Source organism: Monocercomonoides exilis (genome assembly GCF_001643675.1).
Source record: "Monocercomonoides exilis strain PA203 chromosome Unknown scaffold32-1190040, whole genome shotgun sequence".
Taxonomy (NCBI): domain Eukaryota; phylum Preaxostyla; order Oxymonadida; family Polymastigidae; genus Monocercomonoides; species Monocercomonoides exilis.
In genome coordinates this window covers 836,773-857,433 of record NW_027150577.1, presented here as the reverse complement: position 1 = coordinate 857,433, position 20,661 = coordinate 836,773, and the positions used below count along the sequence as shown (strand labels likewise).

At 44.9% G+C, this 20,661-nt stretch overlaps 1 protein-coding gene across 1 annotated transcript; it reads right to left on the bottom strand.

Moving 5' to 3' along the window:
• Positions 1 to 152: 152 nt before the first annotated feature.
• On the bottom strand, positions 153 to 20,629 carry MONOS_7887 (Vacuolar protein sorting-associated protein 13). Its single transcript, XM_067878248.1, has 4 exons — positions 20,398 to 20,629; positions 20,241 to 20,344; positions 1,107 to 20,183; positions 153 to 990 (listed from the first exon to the last, which is right to left on the bottom strand). The coding sequence occupies exons 1-4, from the start codon at positions 20,588 to 20,590 to the stop codon at positions 307 to 309; spliced, it is 20,058 nt and encodes a 6,685-aa protein (XP_067724726.1). The 5' UTR covers positions 20,591 to 20,629; the 3' UTR covers positions 153 to 306.
• Positions 20,630 to 20,661: the final 32 nt, after the last annotated feature.

The following is a 20,661-nucleotide window of genomic DNA, read 5'->3' as shown; positions in this document are numbered from 1 at the left end:
TCCTTTTGAACTTTAAGTTGTAAATAATCTTGTTTGATTTTTCATCATTTTATTCAATTGAATATTTATGTTAGAGACGATGTGGATTCAACTAGCTTTCCATCACTTCCGATTTTTTCTTTGACAGCATCTTCAAAAAATAATAATGATTGGTACACACATGAAGTCAATGATATCTCTTTTTAGTATTATTCACAATCCAAAAACATTTCTACTCAAAACACTTGAAAAACAAAGAAAACATTTGGTAAGTTCAAAAAAAATAAAAATAAAAATAAAAACATTTCCAAAAAAAAGTAATAAATCTTATTTCTTTTGATATCTGCTGATAGCCTTGTTTATCTCTTCAAGGAGTGCAGGCATGTTCTCTTTATAGACAACATCTTCCTCCTTCTTTTCAGTTGATGAAGAAGTGAAAGAAGTCTTCTTTATGAAAACGAGTGACTTCTTTGATTCAGAGAAGGAGCACCCAATAAGCAAATCCAGCGGTATTTTCCATTCAACAGTAAGGTCAAAGTCATCCACCGGATTCACATGTAGATTCATTAGACGTGATGTGGTTAGAAGAATAATAGAAAAGTGGTTCCTCACGCTTGTGTTGCGTACAACAGCAAACGCTTCGTAGTCCTCACTTTCGATCTGCCGCCCGGTTTCAGCAAGCCACATTCCAGCTTGCGCTGCGAGTTGATCGTATGGAAGAAGAATATGAGAATTGAAGAAATATCGCGGGAGCCTCACTCTCCCGTTCAGTTTTGTATCAAACAAAGTGACTGTATTTCGAACTCCTTCAACAATCTTTGTCGTCATATCCACCACACCTGATACTGGCTTCACTACAAGCCCTGCTAAGCCTTGGCCAATTCCCTTGAAAAACCCTCCAACACCTTCTCTCTGCGCTCCTTTCAATGGATTTGCAACAACACCAGTCACTCCGTCGAGCAGACTTTTACCAAATCGCATAACACCTTTTGCAACTCCATCGGCAGCGTGCTATAAAAAATGAAAGATGAGCATTTCAATAAACAATTATAAAATAAAATATTACAAAAATGAAATGAATTTAAAAAAAGTTACTTTTTGTGAGGGGGAAAAAATCATATTCAAACCTTTGGCTTATCTGCCATGTCTCTTGCTCTTTCGTTCTGATAATCTCTGTCAAACGACATCAGCGATATTCCTGCTGATGCTGTTCCAGTGATTTTACTTAAAGAATCGAAAAGTCCGTATGTAGATTTCTTTAGAAGCTGAGAAACACCTTTCCCAACTCCCAGGGCAACACCTTTTGGTCCTTCAGAAATACCCTTTGAAGGCTCATAGAACAGTTCCTGAACACCTCCGCCAATTGAGTTCAACAATCCAACTGGATTTCCAAACACTGCAAGTGAGCCAATAAGGCCTGTAAATGCTCTTTGGAAGTGTATCTTATAATGTTGTATAACACCAACTGAAAGCTTGTCCCAAGAAGTGTATAAATTCTTAATAATCAAAGAGCTGATGCAAAGATCTGCCTTTTCCAGATTAACTAAAGCAGATGAAAGAGCACTAAGAACAGGATTGTTGAACATTTCGAAGAATGAATGAGAAACAGGTAAGTTCTTCTCGTTTGTGTCAGCATCACCAAAACGACTTGTACTGCTCGGCGAAGTATTGAATCCCAAAAAGTTCTTTTCCTTTTCATCGTTACTGGTGTCAGATTTCCCAGCAACAATAAATGTGATGTAGAAATGCATTGGCTGTAATGCTAGCAGAGGAGAGAAGATACGAATGTGTGATTCATACGCATGTGTCAATGAAAGTGGAATATAAACAGGTGGCAGGATTTCTGTAAGAGAAGCACCAGATGTGGTATCTGATGCCATAGTTGAGAGTGACAGTTGAGATTGACTTTCAGAGTTATTATCAGCTGACTTATATGAGCCTTCAAGTGACGGTGATTGTGCATCAGAAAACGTTGATTCATCAATTGTGGAAAGAGAATTTGAAAGAGATGAAGTCGAAGAAGATGCTTGTAAATCTTTTGAACGATACTTTCTATGAACTGAAACTTGAAGTCTTTCTTCTCTTCTCTTCCTTGCAATTATTTCTTTGATAGTCTTAATTGGAAATTCATTAGCAAAACGTGCAAAGTCTAACAAAAACAGTTCATCAATCTTCAGCTCAAATTTCTGCACAAGAGTGATCACATAGTTGAGGTATATCACAGACATGGATTGTGTCATATCTCTCAGAAGAGTAAGAACAACTGCAGGTTTTTGATTTCCATAATCTCCATTATGTTTTGAGTCATTTGCATTATCTGCAGATTGCTTAGGATCATCAATCAGAACTCCGTCAAAGTTGGCGTCTTTGTCTTCTGCACCATTCACTATCGAATCATCCGGAACTCGACTTAAAACGACTGGGAAGAAAGCTCTTCTGGCGCTGTTATCCAACTGCATCGTGTCCATTCGGATATCCACCTGTTGTGTAGCAGCTGTTTCTTCAAATGTGGCTGACAGACCAAGTGTGCTAAGATAGCAGAGTTCTCTTGGCCTCCTTCCATTTCTTGGAGGATTAACAAACGAAACACCAAAGCCATAGAACTTCATATTCAAAGAAACCTGCATTTCCACTGGTCGAGGCAATGGTGCAAGCTCCTTTCGTGCTTGAGTGAGAGCAGCTGAGAATGCATCATCTGGCACATCATCGTTCTCTCTAAATATGTTGCGCAGAAGCTGCATTCTCTTCTTGTTTTCGTGATGCATGAATTTTGCATTGCTCAGTTCAGAAGAGGTCATTGCATTGCCATTCATTATTTCATTTGAATTCAACTGTGATGACGAGGAAGCCGAAGCAGGATTTGTTGGGATGCGAAGTGGCTGCATTCCCAATGGATGCATCCCAAATCTTCTGTTCGCCTGTGCGGTATCTGCTGAAAGTGCGAATTTACGTGCGCGAGTGAAAAGCCCTCGTTGGTCAGGACGGACTGCTGTGAATGAGATGTGAACATAGCGAGAAGTGCTGAATGGATAGCATGAAATATACGCTGTTCGATCAAAGGAACCAAGCTGGAATGTCAGTCCAATACCTTTCGGATCATAGTTCTTATACTGCTTCTTCTTTTGTTTGTTTGAAGGAACTGCTTTATAAGTGAAAGTGTACTCTTCAATTGTGTTTGGATCAAACTTGAACGTTTTGGCTTGCGTTGACTTGGAAGAGAACAAAACAGGATGAGCTCCCGAATTCTGCTTAAGTAATTCTCTCTTCACAACAGACGAACCCATTTTCAGTTTAACATCATCCCCAAATGAAACAATAATCATTCTTTTCTTTCCAGTAATATTTGCATCAAACCATCCGAAAGGTATTTTAGTCATTGGAGGAATTGATAAAGATAGAGAAGCTTCTCCTTCTTGCCACACATTCACGCGAGTGTTTGTGTCATTCATGATCCAGTGTGTTACTGCCTTCTTTGTTGCTGCACGAACCATAATAAATACAACTCCATTTGCACCTGCTCCCTTTGAATCGCATGGAGCAATATTCACCAAAACAAGAAGTGGTATTGATGGACAACGAGGGTCGTGTAAAAGCACTGGAAACTCACCCATTTCTTTCAGGCGGATTGGCCCGCTCCACACAGAAGATGGATCATTGGACAGTGCGAATTGAACAAGACGAGTCTTTGATTTCCGTTTGGAATCACGGGAGGAGTTGTCATCAACTAAGGAATACTTGTCCATGTTTGGTATGGATGAATGAATCAGTGGTGTTGGAAGAGTAGAGTCTGGAGGAATTTCAATGACTGGAGCAGACTCAACACGTTGTGTCACGTTGGAAGAGGAAGCAGAAGACGATTGTGAAAATATGGGATTCGACCAGTTGTGTGTACCCATGTATTCTCTCACAAACAGAGATCTCCCAGTGATGTGGTTGAGGAAGTTGAATTGAGTTGATACTGTCACAATCTTCGTTTTAGAGAAGATTCCAGTACCCGGTTTTGTAGAAACAACAAGATGGCATGAGCAGCCACCATTTGTTACAGAAACTTCATATGGTGTATCAAGAATGTCGATGCTAACCTTTTCTGAACGAGGGATCAGACTAAGTGGCTGCACATTATTTTGTGTAGCTGTCGTCACTCCTTTTGCACCAGGGCTTGCAAATACATATGAAGAAGGAGGAGAAGATGGAGAAGGAACAGGGGGAGGATATAACAATGGCAGAGAACCAGTGGAAGATTCATTGCCTGAGTTGTATGAAAACATTTTCACAGTTGTTGCATTAAATGGTGTTTTTGCTAACAATTGAATTACATTATTGGCTGGATTTGACTTTTCTTTCTGGAAAGAGAAGAGGAACGGGCGAGGAACAGAAGACGGGAGAGTATTGTTGTTGTTCTCATCAAAGGAGATAGGCTGTCTGTCAGGATCAATTATCTCATTATCCTCCTTGTCGATGTAGCACAGCTTCAAAGGTGTTCTGTTCAGAATCCAGTATTTTGAAAAGAGTGTAACATTCATCGTGGCAGCGTTGAATGTGGAGCTGAAATAGATTGTTGAATTCAGTACTTTCATCGCTGCTTCATGCGGAGGCTTTCCTGCAGCTCCTCCAATACGCTGAGCAGCGTTGTAATACGGCTCCAGCATTGGTGCATAGAAGTATGTTGCAATAGATTTCCCGTTTTGGAGGTCAAGATCAATAGCTGCGCCTTGCTGTGGTGGTGGAGCGACAGGCACAGATACAGACATTCGTTGGCTGCTGCGGAATGGCGAAGCACTCAAAGAAGTCGAAGGACGAGGAGCTTTATTGTTTTTAGTGATGGTGAGTGCAACAGAAAGCATGAGATTTTTATCGAAGGGCACATGATACAATTTAGCAACTTGTTTTGGCTTCAGATGAGTTGGAATGTCTGTAATGTTCTCTTGTGCTGTTGGAGAGATCGAAGGAGGAGCCTGTGGACGAAATGCTCCCTTTCCAGATGCCAATGACGGAGGAGTCGGTGGCAGTGGAGCTCGGTTGGTTGGTTGGATGGTGTTCAATGTGATGTGCGTTGTGACAGGCATTGGAAGTGCATTGACGAATGTGAGTGGAGGGCGGAAGGTGATCAGCAGAACATGCGTTTCCTTAGTTGCAGCATTTGGGCATTTTCGCTTAGTAATCACCTTCTTTCTTGAAGCAAATGGGGAAGAAGATGGGCTGCTCTTTGAAGAACTTGAAGACGACTGAGAATTATTTGTGTCAGATTCGTCAATCGCATCCTCTTCATCGTCCACTTCATCCAGCAGATCTTGTTCATCGTTCTCATCATATGCACCTGCTGAGAACTCATTATTTGATGAGGCCATTGATCCTGTTTGAGAAGGATCAGGGCTGATTGAAGGTGACACAGTCAGAGAACGTATTCTTCTTTCGATGCTGAGTGAACCAGAAAACATTGCAGAGTTCTTTGCTCTGTCAGACTCAATTACACTAACAGATGCAGCCAAAGTAAGAGGTGGCGGAAGCTTTTGTGCTGTCTGGGGCTTCTCTCCAAAGGATGCAACAGACGTTCTCATGTTGTTGATTTTCTTAGGATTTGAGACAAGATAGAAGCTGCGTTTCTCTTCCATATCAGCCAAGCTGTGCGATGCAGTCTGTTCCCATTCTTCCCACTTTTTGTAGCCTTCTCCAGGATTTCCGTTGGCTGGCTCGACAGTAAACTTCCAGTCAGTCATGTTTGGAGGTACATTTATCCAGCTGTGTGGCTCGCAAACAAATTCTCGTGGAATTTCTGAGGCTGAAGAAGAAGCAGAAGCAGCTGGCTTTTTGGTGAACAGCAGACTCGGCTGGAACGAAGATGCTCCGGTTGACGAGAAAGAGGATGTCTGCTGCGAGAAATGGAAAATGAGTGGAATGTTTGTGGTGTTGCGGATGCAAACAGGAGAAGCCAAAAGAAGAACACGTCTTCCAAGTTCCGAGAAGCATTCAGCCCGCACAACATGTGTTGAGGAGTTGTCGTTCATCGCAAGTGGCATCGTCAGCACCAGCGGGTTGCTGAGATCAAATGACAGAGTCCGTTCTGTATGTTCGATGCAAACAGTAACCATCGCACGTGAGAATTTGTGGAACATCTTCCTCTGCATCAGTGTGTTTGCTGACATAATCGCTTTTGGTTCGGGTGAATGTTGAACCAACTGGAACGAAGCAATAACCGGTGCCTCTGTTCCTGGCTGGATATACAGCTTTCCGCCTGGCTGGTTCAGCACAGTCACAGCAACACCTGTGTGATTGCGCACAAGAAATGCTGACTTGGAAATACTTTGCTCAGCAATGACTTCAGGCGATGCCAGCAAAGTTGCAGCTGGCTGAGACATCGGTGATTCGCTGGCTTTGAGCTTCATTGCAGCAAATGGAGAAGATTTGAGTGCAACAGGTGGTGGAGGTGTGCTCTGTTGAGTTATTGTTGGACTCCTCTCGGCAGACTGCCTCACAAACTGTGCAAACTGCTCTGCGGTTGTGTAGCCAAAGCACTCGCAGCTGATGGAAGGTAGTGAACTCAGTGTTTGCAATGCGAAGTCGGACACACTCAGCTCATTTCTGCGCAAATTGGTTGGAAGAAGAGACATTGAAGAAGCACCAGATGACAATACAGACATTGACTCTGTATTCAATTGTGCTGAGTCCTTCACCTCTTTCACTTTGGACTGTTGCTCAAGAACATTACGCGTTTTGTCTCTCTGTGCACCAAGAAGACCCAAGTCAATCATCACAGAAAGGGCAAATGATGATAGCGAGTCAAACAGATCTCTTGTGACGTTAACATTAAATATGCTGTCGGTTGCCAAAGAAACTGATATTGCTGGTAGAATAGATGGGTGGATGCAAGCTCCAATATGGACAGGCTCTAACAGAGGCTCCATTGCATTGAGTTTTGTGTTGAAAGCATCAATTGATAAGCCACCTTGTGCTGCAGCTGCAACTTTTATTATCCGTCCGACCGTCAACGGAAGTCCAAGTGTCTCAAATAGTTTTGTGATGATTGAGTAAAGATCAGTCAGAACAGAGAGAGAATGCTTCTGCCGACTTCCGGCAAGTGAAAGCATTGCAGCACCAGAAGATGATGCGCCAGAGGAAAAGTCCACTGATCCACTTCTTGATGAGCATTGAGATCTGCTTGCCTTTGACACTTTTTTCATTATTGATGGAGGATATGAGCAGATAAGTGAATCAATCTTAGCTGCACTTGAAATTGTGTTGTCAGACAAATAGCCAGAGTCATTGAATGAGTCGGATGAGCATGATGATTTCCTTTTGTTTGAATTAGGATGATTAGCAAACTTCACCTGCGAAGTTGTCGATTGTCCAAAGATGCCTTCGAGATCTTCACTTTTTGAAAGATGGCGATACATTCTGGGTTGAGTGTCGTCTGTGATGTCCATCAAAGAAGGAGTTTGCTTGCGAGAATCAGTCAGCTTTGGTGACGATTTGAGAGGTTTGAATGAATGCGGGGCTGGTCTGTTGTGTATGATCATCGAAGCCAGTGCAGAAACACGCGATTCTGACAGATGCAATTTCAATACAGGAGGTGCATAGCCATCGTGGATATCATTCACACACAGAATGTCAACACCTTTGTTATTCAGAGAAAGCGAGACAAATAAGAGATGCATCAGATACGCAGCTGACAGCACACGCAGCCTTCCTCTGTTATCGAAGTCTGGGTTGGTTGCAGAAAATCTCTGTGATATCTTGTTTGCTCTTCCGGAATACATAAATGGCATCCGTGCTCCGTCTTCATCATCGTCGCTTTCATCAAAGCCAAATTCTGAGTCGAATTCACTGTCATCATCATCGTCATCTGACTCTTCGGCTGATGAAATAGCAACCTCGTTGCTTCTCGGTGCCTTCAATGCACCAGAAGAAGCCTGGCCTGAAGATTCATTGCCTGATATTTGAGGTGATCTGCCATCTTCCATGTACACGTTGGCTTCTGTGTCTGCAGACACCACAACAGCCCATGCATCGCTTGTGGGTGAGTCTTTGAATGTCGATGTGGTCAGACGGTCTTCATACACTTTGCTTTCAGCAACAGCTGCCGTCTTCCTCTTCTTTTCAGCTTTCTTCTGCCTCTGCTCATCGGCCTCTGTTCGATATGTGTACACAATCTTGTCAACTGTTGCCTGCTTTTGTGTCACATTTGAGCTAACAACAGCAAATGGATTGTTGTTGAGTGCTGTAGAAGCCTCGACATTTCCAGGATCAATCAGCACAATGTCATCACGCTTCAAGTCATCTGCTCCTAGTTTGTCTGGTTCTGACTGCAAGCCTTCCAGTGTTGGTGCGCTGGCATCGCTTCGTGGAGGAGGAAGAGGTGGGAGCTTTTTCTGAGCGGTGTCTGAAGCAGTGGAAGATGCATATGGATCATCCATCTCAAAGTGTGAGAATCCTTTAGCTCCGGTTGCTGAATGCTTTCCATCTGTGCCTCCTTGTGACTTTTGCGAAAACGGTGGGGTTTGATGTCTGCTTGGCATATTATCCTGTCTCATTCCTTCTTCATAGCTCAGAGTGCTCTCTTCAGGTGTCATTGGAGAAGAAACAGTTGCATGATTTTCTTCAACAATCTGCTGAATATGCTCAAGATTTAGCTTGAATATAGCGGGTGCTCTGCTAATTTGTGTGAACAATGACAATAACACACGGAAATCGTGATATGAGAATGAAGCCTTATAAGATTGAGGAGATGTAAAGGCAATAATGATGTGTGAAAGTGAGATTGTATCCAAAGCAGACAGGCTCGTAATCTGCTGCTGAGGAGTCGAAGAAGAAGGCGCGATGTGTTGCGTGATTGAAGGCAGCTTGCTGTTGTGTGAATACACGTTTTCAGGGAAGTTATAATCGAAAGGCAGGGCATCAGGTGGAATGATGCTGATAAACTGCACGACCGATGCGCTATCCAGCAGAAGCGAGCTAATCTGTGGCATTGCACGCTGAATGGCAGATGATGTTAAGAGAGTTATCTGAAGAGAGAATGGAAGTGGCCCAGCGAATGAAGAAAGAGGATGAGAAAGGATGTTGTAGGGAATAAGTGAAGAACGAGGTTTCGGGAATAAAGGCTCGCAATATGAAGAGGCAATGTTGGCTGTGGTGGAAGACGAGACGAATGTTGAGCGTTTGCTTTCGTCAATCTTGAATGTGTTTGGCTGGCTGCGGAAGAGTTGGAGTGAAGTCACAGACAGCTGGAATGGAATAACTGTGTGTGGGAAAAGCAGAATCAAGTCTGTTGGAGAAGATGGTGGGGAAACTGGAGTTGGAGCAACAGGCGCCAAAGACAATGTGTCTGAAGCTGATGATGATGAGCGGCGTGCGTTGGAAGTGAGTGAATCAATAGCTGCTGTTGCATCTGGGCTGTGGAGGCCTTTGATGAGTGGATGCGAGCGGAACCCGATTAATGGGAAGGAGTGAGAAAGTCTGGCAATAAGAACAACGTGTTCTTCGTGAAACATGTCTGTAGTGGCTGCGTCTGTTGTAGCTGGATCCAACTCTGTGCATATGTCTCCATCAACAAGGCACGAAAGAGCAAACGATGCATACACACGCGGATCTTCGATTGCATGTGCAAAGGCATCGATGAGCGTGATACGTAGACGCAGAGGAGCAACAAACATGGCAAAGAACTTCTCCAGCGAAGACAGCTGGCGCTTTGCTGAGGTAGAGCCATTGGCATAGTGTGGAACAAGAAACGGCATTGTACCCGAGTTTGGATCAGCTGCATTACCATTCACAGCAGCAGAAGAGTTGGCAGAAGCAGCCAATGCAGAAGAAGACAGAAGAGTTCTGCTCCACGAGGCAGTTGGATATGGCAGTGAGCCAAACGGGCAAAGATCAGAAAATGTGTCTCTTGACAAGAAGTGCTTGTTCATCAGATACAAAGTGGTGACTCCTTGTTTTAGTTTCTGGCTGCTCAGAATTTGTTGTGCTTTCGCTTGGTCTGCAAATGATCGGTTCAACCATCTCAAAGACGGCGAGCGACCAGAGTCGATCAACAAAAGCTTGGCTTCAAAGTTTTCTTCTCCATTTTCATCTGTTCCAGTAAACAACCTCTGTCTCATTTTTCGCTCCTCCATCGCTTTTGATGCAGCCTTCTGTTTGTTCTGATTGATATTCAGATACGACAGGAATGAATCGCTTGTGGTGACATCTGACAAGCCCAGCAGATGCATCTCCTCTTTTGTTGGAGTGATTGACAATCTGTTCTTTACTGGCTGTGTAGGAATCACTGGCATCTGTGGCTGCGCTTCTGTGAGGACGATTTTATCAGCATTCAGCCTGCTGTCAAACGCAGAGGCAGAAGGTGGAGCGTTTTTGTTGTTCATCCACTGCTCATATTCGACGAGTGCATTCTCCAGCTCATTCTGCACCCTCACCTGCTCCTGTGATGGGATGGCTGTTGCAAACGATGCATAGTGCTTCTTCCTGATCATCGAGTGCTGCTTCAATGCGTCGAATGTTCTGGATGCAACTGTACGCGACAAGCACAGCATCTTCAACACTTCCAATGCAAAGTCGGTGTTCCACAGAATCTGCGGCCGCGTCAGATGGGCAGACACATCAATCGCACCATTTGGCTCTGTGATCAACATAACCACAAATGGATGCTTCATTGCTGCCCAGTGGTGGAGATTGCTTGCATCGATGGGAGGAGGCAAATGCATTGCGCTTGATGAAGATATTCGTCTTTCCCAGAAATGCACTTCATCCTTCACGATTTCAGAAGAGCCGTGAACGGCAAGCACCTGACTGAAGTATGACAGAGGAATTAGTTCATTCTCTTTTTTCTTCAGAGGCGTGGGCTGTTCTGTTCTCTCTTCCATCTCCAGCATCTCCCGTGTCAGTGCAACACGTGAGTCTTCAACTGTCACACTGTCAATGCTGAACAGGACGGTGTAGCTGTGATTTGTGAGTGACATTCCACAAGCACGTAAGGAGCGTATTCTCGCCAGCAAAAGAGGCATTCGTGCAGTGAGCTTGCTCCACAATGCAGTCGATACATTTGGCGACAGAGCAGATGGCATCTGGTTGTTTCCTGATAAACTGCTTGGTGTGCCTGTAGAACTTGTAGCTGAACGAGATTCTGGTACTTTGAACAAGAAGGCAGTGATCTCCGCGATGTGTGCAGATAAAACGATAGAAGGCGAAGGGCGTGTTATGCTGTTGTGAATGATGAATGCAGTGTTCGATGTGAAAAGTGTCTCACACAAAGAAGGTGTCAAGCTATTTCCCATTCTCCTCAAATTGTTCTCGAATCCAATCACTTGATCAGCAGACTCCAAAAACAGCTTCTCGCCAGCTGTCGTTGTGTGGAGCCACCAACCAAGAAACTTCTCTGAAGAGGAATCATTTTTCTCTTCTTCAGCAACTTCAGACGAAAAAGTTGAATGAGCCTCATCTTGATTGCGTCGGCTGGATGGTTGTTGCCTGCTCTGCTGGAAATCACGAACTTTCATAATCCGATCCAAAACAGACTTCTTCTTTTTCTTCTCGTGTGTCTGTTTATCTGAACGCCCAGTTTGCGAAGCTGTGTAATATACGTCTTTGCGCTTACTGCTTTTTGGCAGATGGCTTTCTCTCTGCTCTTTTGCTTCACTCACAACTGAACCGTCCTCATTCACAATCACTGGACGATATGACTCGATATACAGCGGAGCAAACAGAGGGGATTCTGTCCAGTTCATCTCCATTGTCTGTGCTAATGTCTCAACCAGCACACTTTCTAATGCAACAGATATGGGAGAGACAGTCAGGGCTACTGTGAGCAGAGGAGGCAGCACACTAACAGGCTGTTGCTCAGGTGATTTTGAGTATGAAACAGAAGGAATGAACAAGTGGTTGCCATTCCCTCCATTTTGGTTGCTTTGTTGATTAGATTGCTGTTCATTCTGAGTATTTGTTGTTGTCTGTAGTGTTTTGTCCTTCAGATGGGAATCCAGCACAATCGATCTCCTCAGCGACAATTCAATGCCAACATGAGCACTCACATCGTCGAGTGTCGGGAAGCAATCTCTGAATGTTGCTGTTGTCACACCTTTCACTGCAGAAAGCGAAGAAGTCCTTCTTTTCTCAGCATCCTCTGAAGATATCGCAGCAAACTGGGGAAGTTCATAATCCCCAAGAAGTGGATATGCAGAAAGAGGAGGAAAGCTGCTCAGAGAATTGATTGTGCGATGGCCAGGCGCAGTTGTTGAACCAGATGAAAGATTGTTTCCATCAGCAGATGGCAAATTTGATGAAGAGCCAAACATATTCTGGCTCGAACCGAAACTGGACATGCCTCTTCTGTGCCTATGGAGAGATATCAGCGAGCCCATAAACAAATCGAAGCGAGAGAGATGCAATCCAAATTGCAGCGATATGTTCCTCAGATGCTTTGGTGTCTGGTTGTCAAGCAGCATTTCTTGGTCTTTCTCTTTCTGTGATGCAATGAAATCGTGAACAGAGTTATTGTTGATTCCCCTTAATGTATTGCCACTGCTGCTGCTGCTGTTGTTCTGATGCAATCTTCCAGGGCTGCTATCATCGTCTTCTTCTCTGCTTGTCAGCGACAGTCTGCTGTGTGCATCGCGTGGGACAGGAGGAAGATGGAATGGAACGAGCGAGGTGAGGACGGCAGTGGTGATGTCGAGTGTGCCGCAGGAGAGGACAATCACGTTGTGTGGAGAGGCTGATGATTGAGGCAATACCAACACAGGTGAGTCGAAATGGATGCTGATGTATGGAATGAAAGGTGGAATGTGATGAACAGCAGAAGAACCTTTTGACAAGCTTGCTGTGTTTCTGTTGTTGAATGAGTCATCAGTCATTTCAGCATTCGGTGTTTGCGAGTCAAAGTTCCGAGCTGAATGCAAAGAAGTCGATTTGCTGATGAAATATTTCGTGAATGATGAGCCTAATGCTGACGACATCGCTTTTTTGGCTGTCGCTTTTGCTGAATCGCCCATCGCATTCAGCTGGCCACGGTTGAGCAGATAGGTCGGAAAGTGTTTGAATGAAAAGAAGTTCACCAGCTCTTCGATCGGGCGGCGGAGGCCAACAACACGCACAGAAGAGAAAAGTCCTTCGATGAACATACCATAGCCACCAAAGGTAGAAGAGGCTGACTCGTATGGAATGGTCACTTTCACTGAATACGCCTGGTTGGGCTTTGAGTTCAATGAAGTTGATTTGGAAACTGCTGAATCTGTGGATCGACCTGGAATTGCATTTGAGAATGTGCCTGCTGTTGAAAGGGATGCATTTGAAGCGCGTTGGCTGTTGGCAGGAGATGAAGTATCGTTACATCCAGAGAAATGAACAATCTGCTGGAAGACTTTTTGAGTTGGTTTGTGTGCAATCGAAGAAGGTGATAGATCAAAGGCCTTCAGAGATTCCAGAGATGAAGAGAAGATGTAGGCATATTGTGTCTGTGTAAACAGGAGTGTGCAGTTTTGAGCCAGAATTGAGCTAAGCAGCTTCTGTTTTCGCGAGATAACACCACACAGCACACCCATTCGAACACGAAGAAGCAGTTTGAGTTTTGTTGAGCCTGTTTTTGATTTGTCTTTTTTCTCTTTCTTCTCTTTCTTCGAGGGCTCGATAACTTGCTGCTTCTGTTGCTTTTGTTCTTGTTTTAAAGGAGTAGAAAAGTTCCTTTCCACAACACTCAAAAATGACGAAGAGGAATTCGATGATTTTTCCACGTTTAATTCAGCTTTTGCGACTGGAGTGTTTACAGAGAGAGGCGATGCTGCTGGTGTAGAAGAAGAGGGAGTAACATTATCAGAGCCATTTGCATTTCCTCTCCGTGCCTGCTCGTTCTGCTGAGAGTAGAAGGCTAACATTTGATTGGCAAACACAAACAGATTCAGTATCGACAGTGCAGCTTCTGTGTAAGTGTCGTGGTCCAAGTTCATAGCAAAGCGTAGCAGAGAGACATCAGCCATCACAGTTGTTTGCTTCGTGTACTTTGTCATATTCTTTGTCTGAGCTTGTGCTTGTGCCTGCGAGCTTTGCTTCGTTTTGAGTGACTGCTCACACCGAGTCACAAGAGAAGAAGGATCGTTGTAGATCATGCTGACATCTGCCAGCGATGAGGAAGATGGTGGGTGGATTGGAGAATTCGGCAGAAACAGCGACAGACTCGCCACAAACGACTCAAACGGATTGCCATTCGCTGCATACAACGAACTCTTCTCGTCTGAGTTGAGCTGCTGCTCCCAATGGGCATACAGATCTTCTCCTCTCACCAGCTGTGCCAGTCTCACTGAGGGTGGAATCACTGCATACGACGAAAGTGCTGTGCTCTGCTCGTCTGCTGATTGGAGCGTCCGTGCAAACAATCTGTCTTGGCTGGCCTGCTTGTCGCTTCCTGAGGAGTCTGTGATCCATGCACAGTCAGAACGATCAGAAGAGCCGAGAAGAGCAACAGAGGCAGATGTGATGGGAGATGACTCTGATGAATTGTCAGATGCAGGTGAAGTCTGTGGTGTTGCAAATGTCTGTGTGTTGAATGAAGACTGCTGATTCAATCCGAATCCGAAAGAGCGATTGTTCTGACACAATTGGTTCATTTGTTGTTGTTGCTGCTGCTGCTGTTGGAGCAGAATGCTTGTTGACTGATCCATCAGATAGTTAGCAGCGTTGAGTGCACTCGCCTTGTTTGCTGCTTCTGTGCGCAGAGAATCTGCAATAAACACACGCTGCACACGGAACAGGCAGCCGACATCGCTTTTGCGGACGACTGAGTCAAAGGAGACGTCAAACACGTGGAGCACACATAACTCTTTGAATGGGCGGATAAGATGGGATTTGTTGCCACCTGCAGATGAAGATGATGCAGAGGAAGAAGAAGAACCAGAAAGCGAGTGAGATGCCTGGGAATTCATCACGTTGGATGTCGAGTTGAGTGGATGTGGCGGAATGAATGGATTTGAAGGATCCGAATAGCCAGGAATGACACCTTCATATCCTAACCCACTTGTGCTTCCAGCTGACAAATGGAGTGGAGATGAAGAAGATGAAGATGAAGAGATTGATTCGCCTTCTCTCAAATGTGCTGAGCTCAATGCATTCACCTGCTTCTTCAAATCGGGGAACACTTTGCAAAACCGCAATGAAATATGCCCTAAATTGAAGAGAAGCTCAAGTTGTGGCTTGAAGAAGGAGTTGTGTGGAGGAATCCGAATATCTTCAACAGAAGTTGCAGAAGAAGAGGAAGCAGATGAAGAGCCCAATGAATTGCTTGACTTGATCGGAGACATAATCCGATTCTGTTGTTGCAATCGCTTTTCTTCTCTTTCCTTTGCTTCTCTCGCTTCTCTTTCGCGCTTCTTCATAATCTTCCTCTTCTGCTCTTCCATCAGCATGTCAAACTCGCTCTTCTCCTCCTCTCCTTCCTTCTTGCTACTCTTCAATTCCTCAACCAGAGCATTTGCCCTTGAAGCAATGCACAGCATCAGTGCAGCGTGTATCCCATCGACTGTCACATCCAACAAGGGAAGTGTTGCCACTGCTGTCCATTGCGTCCTCTGCGCCTTACGCAGTGCCGCACACAGCTCTTCCAGTGTCTGTGGAGGAGGCGATGGATATGGCATGCTCCGTGGCCAGTAATACGGCAGCTGCCCTGAGCTAAGCACAAATGGGGAGGATGTGTAGACTGATGAGTCTTCGTCGATGCTGCCAGTGAGAGTGGGAATGTTGTACAAATAGGACTCCTTCGTCAGGAAATGCTGTGACTCATACTCTGCCATCATCTGCCTTGTTTCTTCTTCGTCTTTCAACTTCTCCTTTTCGTGCAAACCTTTCCCACCTTTTCCTGCTTTTCGTATAATGCCACTTTCTGCTGCTTCGCCTGCTTCTTCTTTTCTTTCTTCGTCTTCTTCTGCTTTCTCAGCTCCCTTTCCTTCCTCTTCTCCTTCCACCGCTTTCTCCTCCTCAGCTTCCGCTTCCTCCTCTTCATCCTCTTCCTCTTCCTCTTCCTCGTCTTCTGCTGCCTCCACTGCAAAGTCCACACGCCCTGCCCGTTTGTTATGGCCGGCAAGTTGTGACTGGATGTTGCTGTGGAGTGTTGCTGTCTGTGCAGCTGCTGCAACTGGAAGAGAGGCCAACAGTGATTGAGATGTGTTGAGTGTGCCTGTGCTGCCTGTGGTGGAGGCATTGGATGAGGAGCCTAATGCTGGTGAGATCGAAGACAAAGAGGGAAGTGCATTGGTAGATCCTGTTGCTGAAGAAGAAGAAGAACCTGCAGCATCAGCTGATAGTGAGGGTGTTTCAGATGATTGGAGCATTCTTGATGAGAGACGGAGCGATGTGAGTGGTGAAATCATCTCCACAACCCCAAAGAAGGTGGACAGCTGATCCTTTTCCTGTGCCATTTCAATGTCAACTGCAGATTTGAGTGTTTTTATCTTTCCTTTTTCGAAGATGTGCAGCATGACGCTCATCGGATGCACAATGAAGGCCGTCCCGGGTAAGCGGGCGTTTAAGTTCATCATTGGAACAGAAGAAGAAGAAGATGATGATAATGATGAGGCAGATGAAGAGGAGGATGAAGAAACAGCAGATGAGCAGACAAATGGTGTTGCGAGTGCGCTTTCGATCCATCTGGAGATAGACGGCACAGAAGTAACAGAAAAGTCATCCAGTGATATTATAAATGCAAGATCACCATGTGCTTCATTGTTAGCTATTTCATCCAATTGCTTATTTGAAGATGATGATGACAAAACTAATGAATTTGATGAAGATGATTTATTGCTGAATGAGCTGGCGTGGTGTGCCGATGAGATGTTAATCACACCCACGTTGATGTTCACTGCTGAGCAGCCAGCCATTCGTTCATCAATCGGAATGGCAACTGAAGGTGCTTTGATGAACAAAGAGAAGGGAACCTTCTGCGACATGCTGAGAAGCGCAGCAAACATCGTCTGGCTGTTGTGCAAAGAGGAGATGTGTTTGTAAGGAGAGGATGTCACAAACGAGCGGGTCTGCAGCATCTTCACTGGGCGAAGCATTTTGTCTATCAGCTTCACAAGAGACACGCAGAACGGCAGTGTGACAATCAATGAAGGAGATGTCAGTACTGCAGAGATGGCAGATGGAGGCATCTTCTTCTCTTTTGATTTGCTTGATTTTGCTGTTGCATTTGCCTTTTGCTGTTCTCCTTCTGCACTTTCAGTTTGCTCGTTCATTTCTCCTTCATTCCTTTGATCTCCCAGCATCCCTGCTTCATCACCCTCATTTGCACTTCCATTCACATTTCCTTTTCCTTCACTGTCCAGAAATGAGTCCGGGTAGAAGTTCCCCACTGCCTCAAAGACATGCTGCACTGACTGCGGTGTGAGTGTCACGTTTGGGTAATGAGACACCAATGCGCCATTCATGTTATTCCCTCCATTCACATTGCTGCTGCTGCTGTCTTTGTCATCGCCCATCTGCCCTCTTCCAGAAAACGAGCTGTAATCGACTGCTGATGCAGAGCCTGAGGATGCAATGCCTGAACTCATCAGAGCAGCAGACGAGGAAGCAGAAGCTGAAGAAGATGAAGCTGACGAGCCAATCACGCTTTTCCCAGAAGAAGAGGCTAATGCCATTGAAGGATGAGCGTAAGAAGAGAATGCTGATGATGCATCCATCGATGAATATGCCCCAGTAATGTTCCCATTGGCACCCAGTCGTGTTGCGTTGTTCTGCGCGCCTTTCTTCGCAGCCTCATCAACAAGAGAGAGCGAATCAACCACAACTGCAAAGTGCACAGACACAAGTGGCCTCGTGTCATCACTGCCTTCTCCATTCAAATTTGCAGCATTTTGAGTCATCCCGCTGTTCGCATCTGCAAAAACAGAACTCTGACTGTTCTGTTTGTTTTGTGCATCTATTTTTGCCTGCTGTGATGGAGGAGGTCTCAGAGGAGGTGGTGGAGGAGGAGGCGGCGGGCGAGCAGAGGCAGAGGCGATGTGTGTGGTGGAAGAGGAGATGAGCAGAGGAGAAGCGTATGTGTTTGTGTGTGACTGTCGCAGCATCACTTTGGCAGAAATGCCTTTTCCCTCAAAAGTTGCCACGGGAACATGCAGAGGAGGGAACTGAGAGTGTGACTGGGATGTTTTGAGTGATCCTGCGGAGAAGGAAATGGCATTGGAAAACGGGTTGTTCTTGAGACCAGATGCGAATGAATTTAAAATTGATGCAGAAGAAGAAGAAGATGATGATGATGATGATGATGATGAAGCAGGTGCAGATGCAGAAACAGAAGAAGATAAGTTGTTTGAAGTGGAAGCCTGCATAGACAGATGGCTGGGCAAGTTGTGTGTGGGAATTCGAGTGTATGAGGATGGAAGGGGAAGCATCTGCCTTGGAAGAATTCTGTCCGAAAGGAGTGTCAAAGATACAGTGCTGATGGTAGCTGATATGCTAATCAAATCAGTGAATTCCTTTGCTCTCTGCGAGGAAGCAGATGCACTTCCCTTCGAAACAGCTCCTGAAGATGAAGAAGAAGAAGAAGAAGAGGCTTTTGACAGCTTCTCTTTGATTCTCTTTTGGTAGTTCTTCCAGCCAAACAGCTCAGCCATCTCCTTCTTGTCCTTCTCCGACATCACATCCTCGTCTGTCAGCCCCAGAAGCCTCATCCCGCTTCCGCTGCTCCTCGCCTCCTTGCTCAGCTTCTTCGCATTCAGAAAGGCTGTCCTTTCTGCCCCGCTTCGGAGCATGCTCTGGTCGCAGAGGAAGCGGAAGAAGAGGATGTCGTCTAGTGAATAACGAGACTCTATCTCCTGCAGAATAGCCAGATGCGACTGGCCCTGTGGTGTGTTCAAGAGAGGTCTTTTGAAGACTGGTGCAGCCGATGGTGCGATTGAGGGGGATGCTGATGGAGATGCTTTTGAAGATGAGCTGCTGCGGAATCTGCTCAAGAAAGAACTTGAAGAAGATCCTGAACTTGATGCATTACCTGCAGCCTGTCCAGAAGAAGAAGAGCTTCCTTTCTTCGGCTTCATCTGGAGCTCACGTTCTGCGCGGGAGGCAACGTGGCCGTTGAGTATCTCCATCCGCCGCAGCATCACATATTTCATACGATCAATTCTCCTTCTCTCGATTTCAGGCCACGTGAACAGCAAGCGCCTGTGTCGAACTTCGCGCAGAAGGCGGTCAGACAGCAGCGCCCAGTTCTCTTTGGCAGTGCGGCGGTTCTTGAGCGACTGTGTGGAGTGCGTCGAGACACCTGAAAATGAAGAGACAGAAGCAGAAGAAGGAGGAAATGGTGAAGGTGAATGTGATGGTGATGGGAATGGTGAAGGGGAAGCAGATGCAGATGCACCTGCAGACGCAAAAGAGGAGTAGCAGATGAACACGTCGCTCGACACTGCAGATGAATTGGTCAGCGAAGAGACGATGCTCACAGCAGACTGCACACAGCCTGGTTCGAGGCACAGCTGGCAGCCTTCGACAGACACTGCCAGAGACAGCCGCGCTGTGGAGGCAGACAGCACTGGGTGTGCCAGTTGAACTGATACCACAATCTGAGTGGGAGACAGAAGCTGCTGCGGACGTCGGATGCTCTTTGCCTCACCAGACACAATTGGGGCAGACGCAGCAGGCTGTTGAACTGATGATCCAGACGCTGGTGTTATTGAGGCTGTAGTTGGCGCCAAAGAACGTGCATGCGATGATGGAGCAGATGAAGGTAAAGTAGACAAAGAAGAATTGGTTGTTGTTGATTTTGATGATTGTTGTGAGTCAGTTGGTATTGTTGGTTGAGGAAGAAAAGAAGTTATGTAATATCCTGATGGTATCCATGACACTGAAAGACCTTCAATAGAAATACGTTTTAAAATTGATTCAAGTATTTGGTTAGTGCTTGGTAGCAATAGCCCAGTATCAGGATGATAAGACATAAGCGACAAATTTGGTATATGTATCATAAAAGCAGAAGGCTGATGGCCGGGAAGTTGATCCTCAATGACTACGGTTAAATTTTTTATTGACACTTGTATTCTATTCACTATTTGCATCAAAAGAAATATTTCTTCATCGTGATTTGCTTCTTTTCCAGTTATGTCTTTTTGGCCATTCATTTTTCCAAAGAATGAGTTCATCAATGTTTTAATTGTTGTTGGTTCGTAAAAAAAATCTTCTAGTATTTTCTTTTTTTTCTCGTTATCATTATTTTGAGAAATTATGTTTGTCATTAAATCATGCTAAAAAGTTTATAAATTGCAACCTTTAAATAACAGAATTAAAAATATGCGTCAAACTTTAATTGTGCTAACATGTATAAGGATATCAGTTACATCTAGTGATATTGGTTTTTCTGATAGATTTGTCCAGCTTGCCGACATTCCAAGAAATCCGATTGAACCTAAAATATATTAAAAAAGAATGAAGTTTTTTCTAAAAAATGATTATAAACACCTTTCTGTATTTGGAGACCAGGAATAAGTCCTTTGACAGCATCCTGTTTCAATTGCAAATTCTTAAGAAGAACATGTCCTGCTTTCACATTTTCTCCAAAAGCTTCAGCATCAAGCCCTGTAAAATACGCGGACAATGCTGTCTTTATTTTTGAGGCAGCAACTTTGGCAATTGTCCTGCGGATAAAGTCCATGGCTCGAGATCAAATCAGATTTCTATTTGATTAGGATCTAAACCACCACTAATGTATTTGAATAAATAACT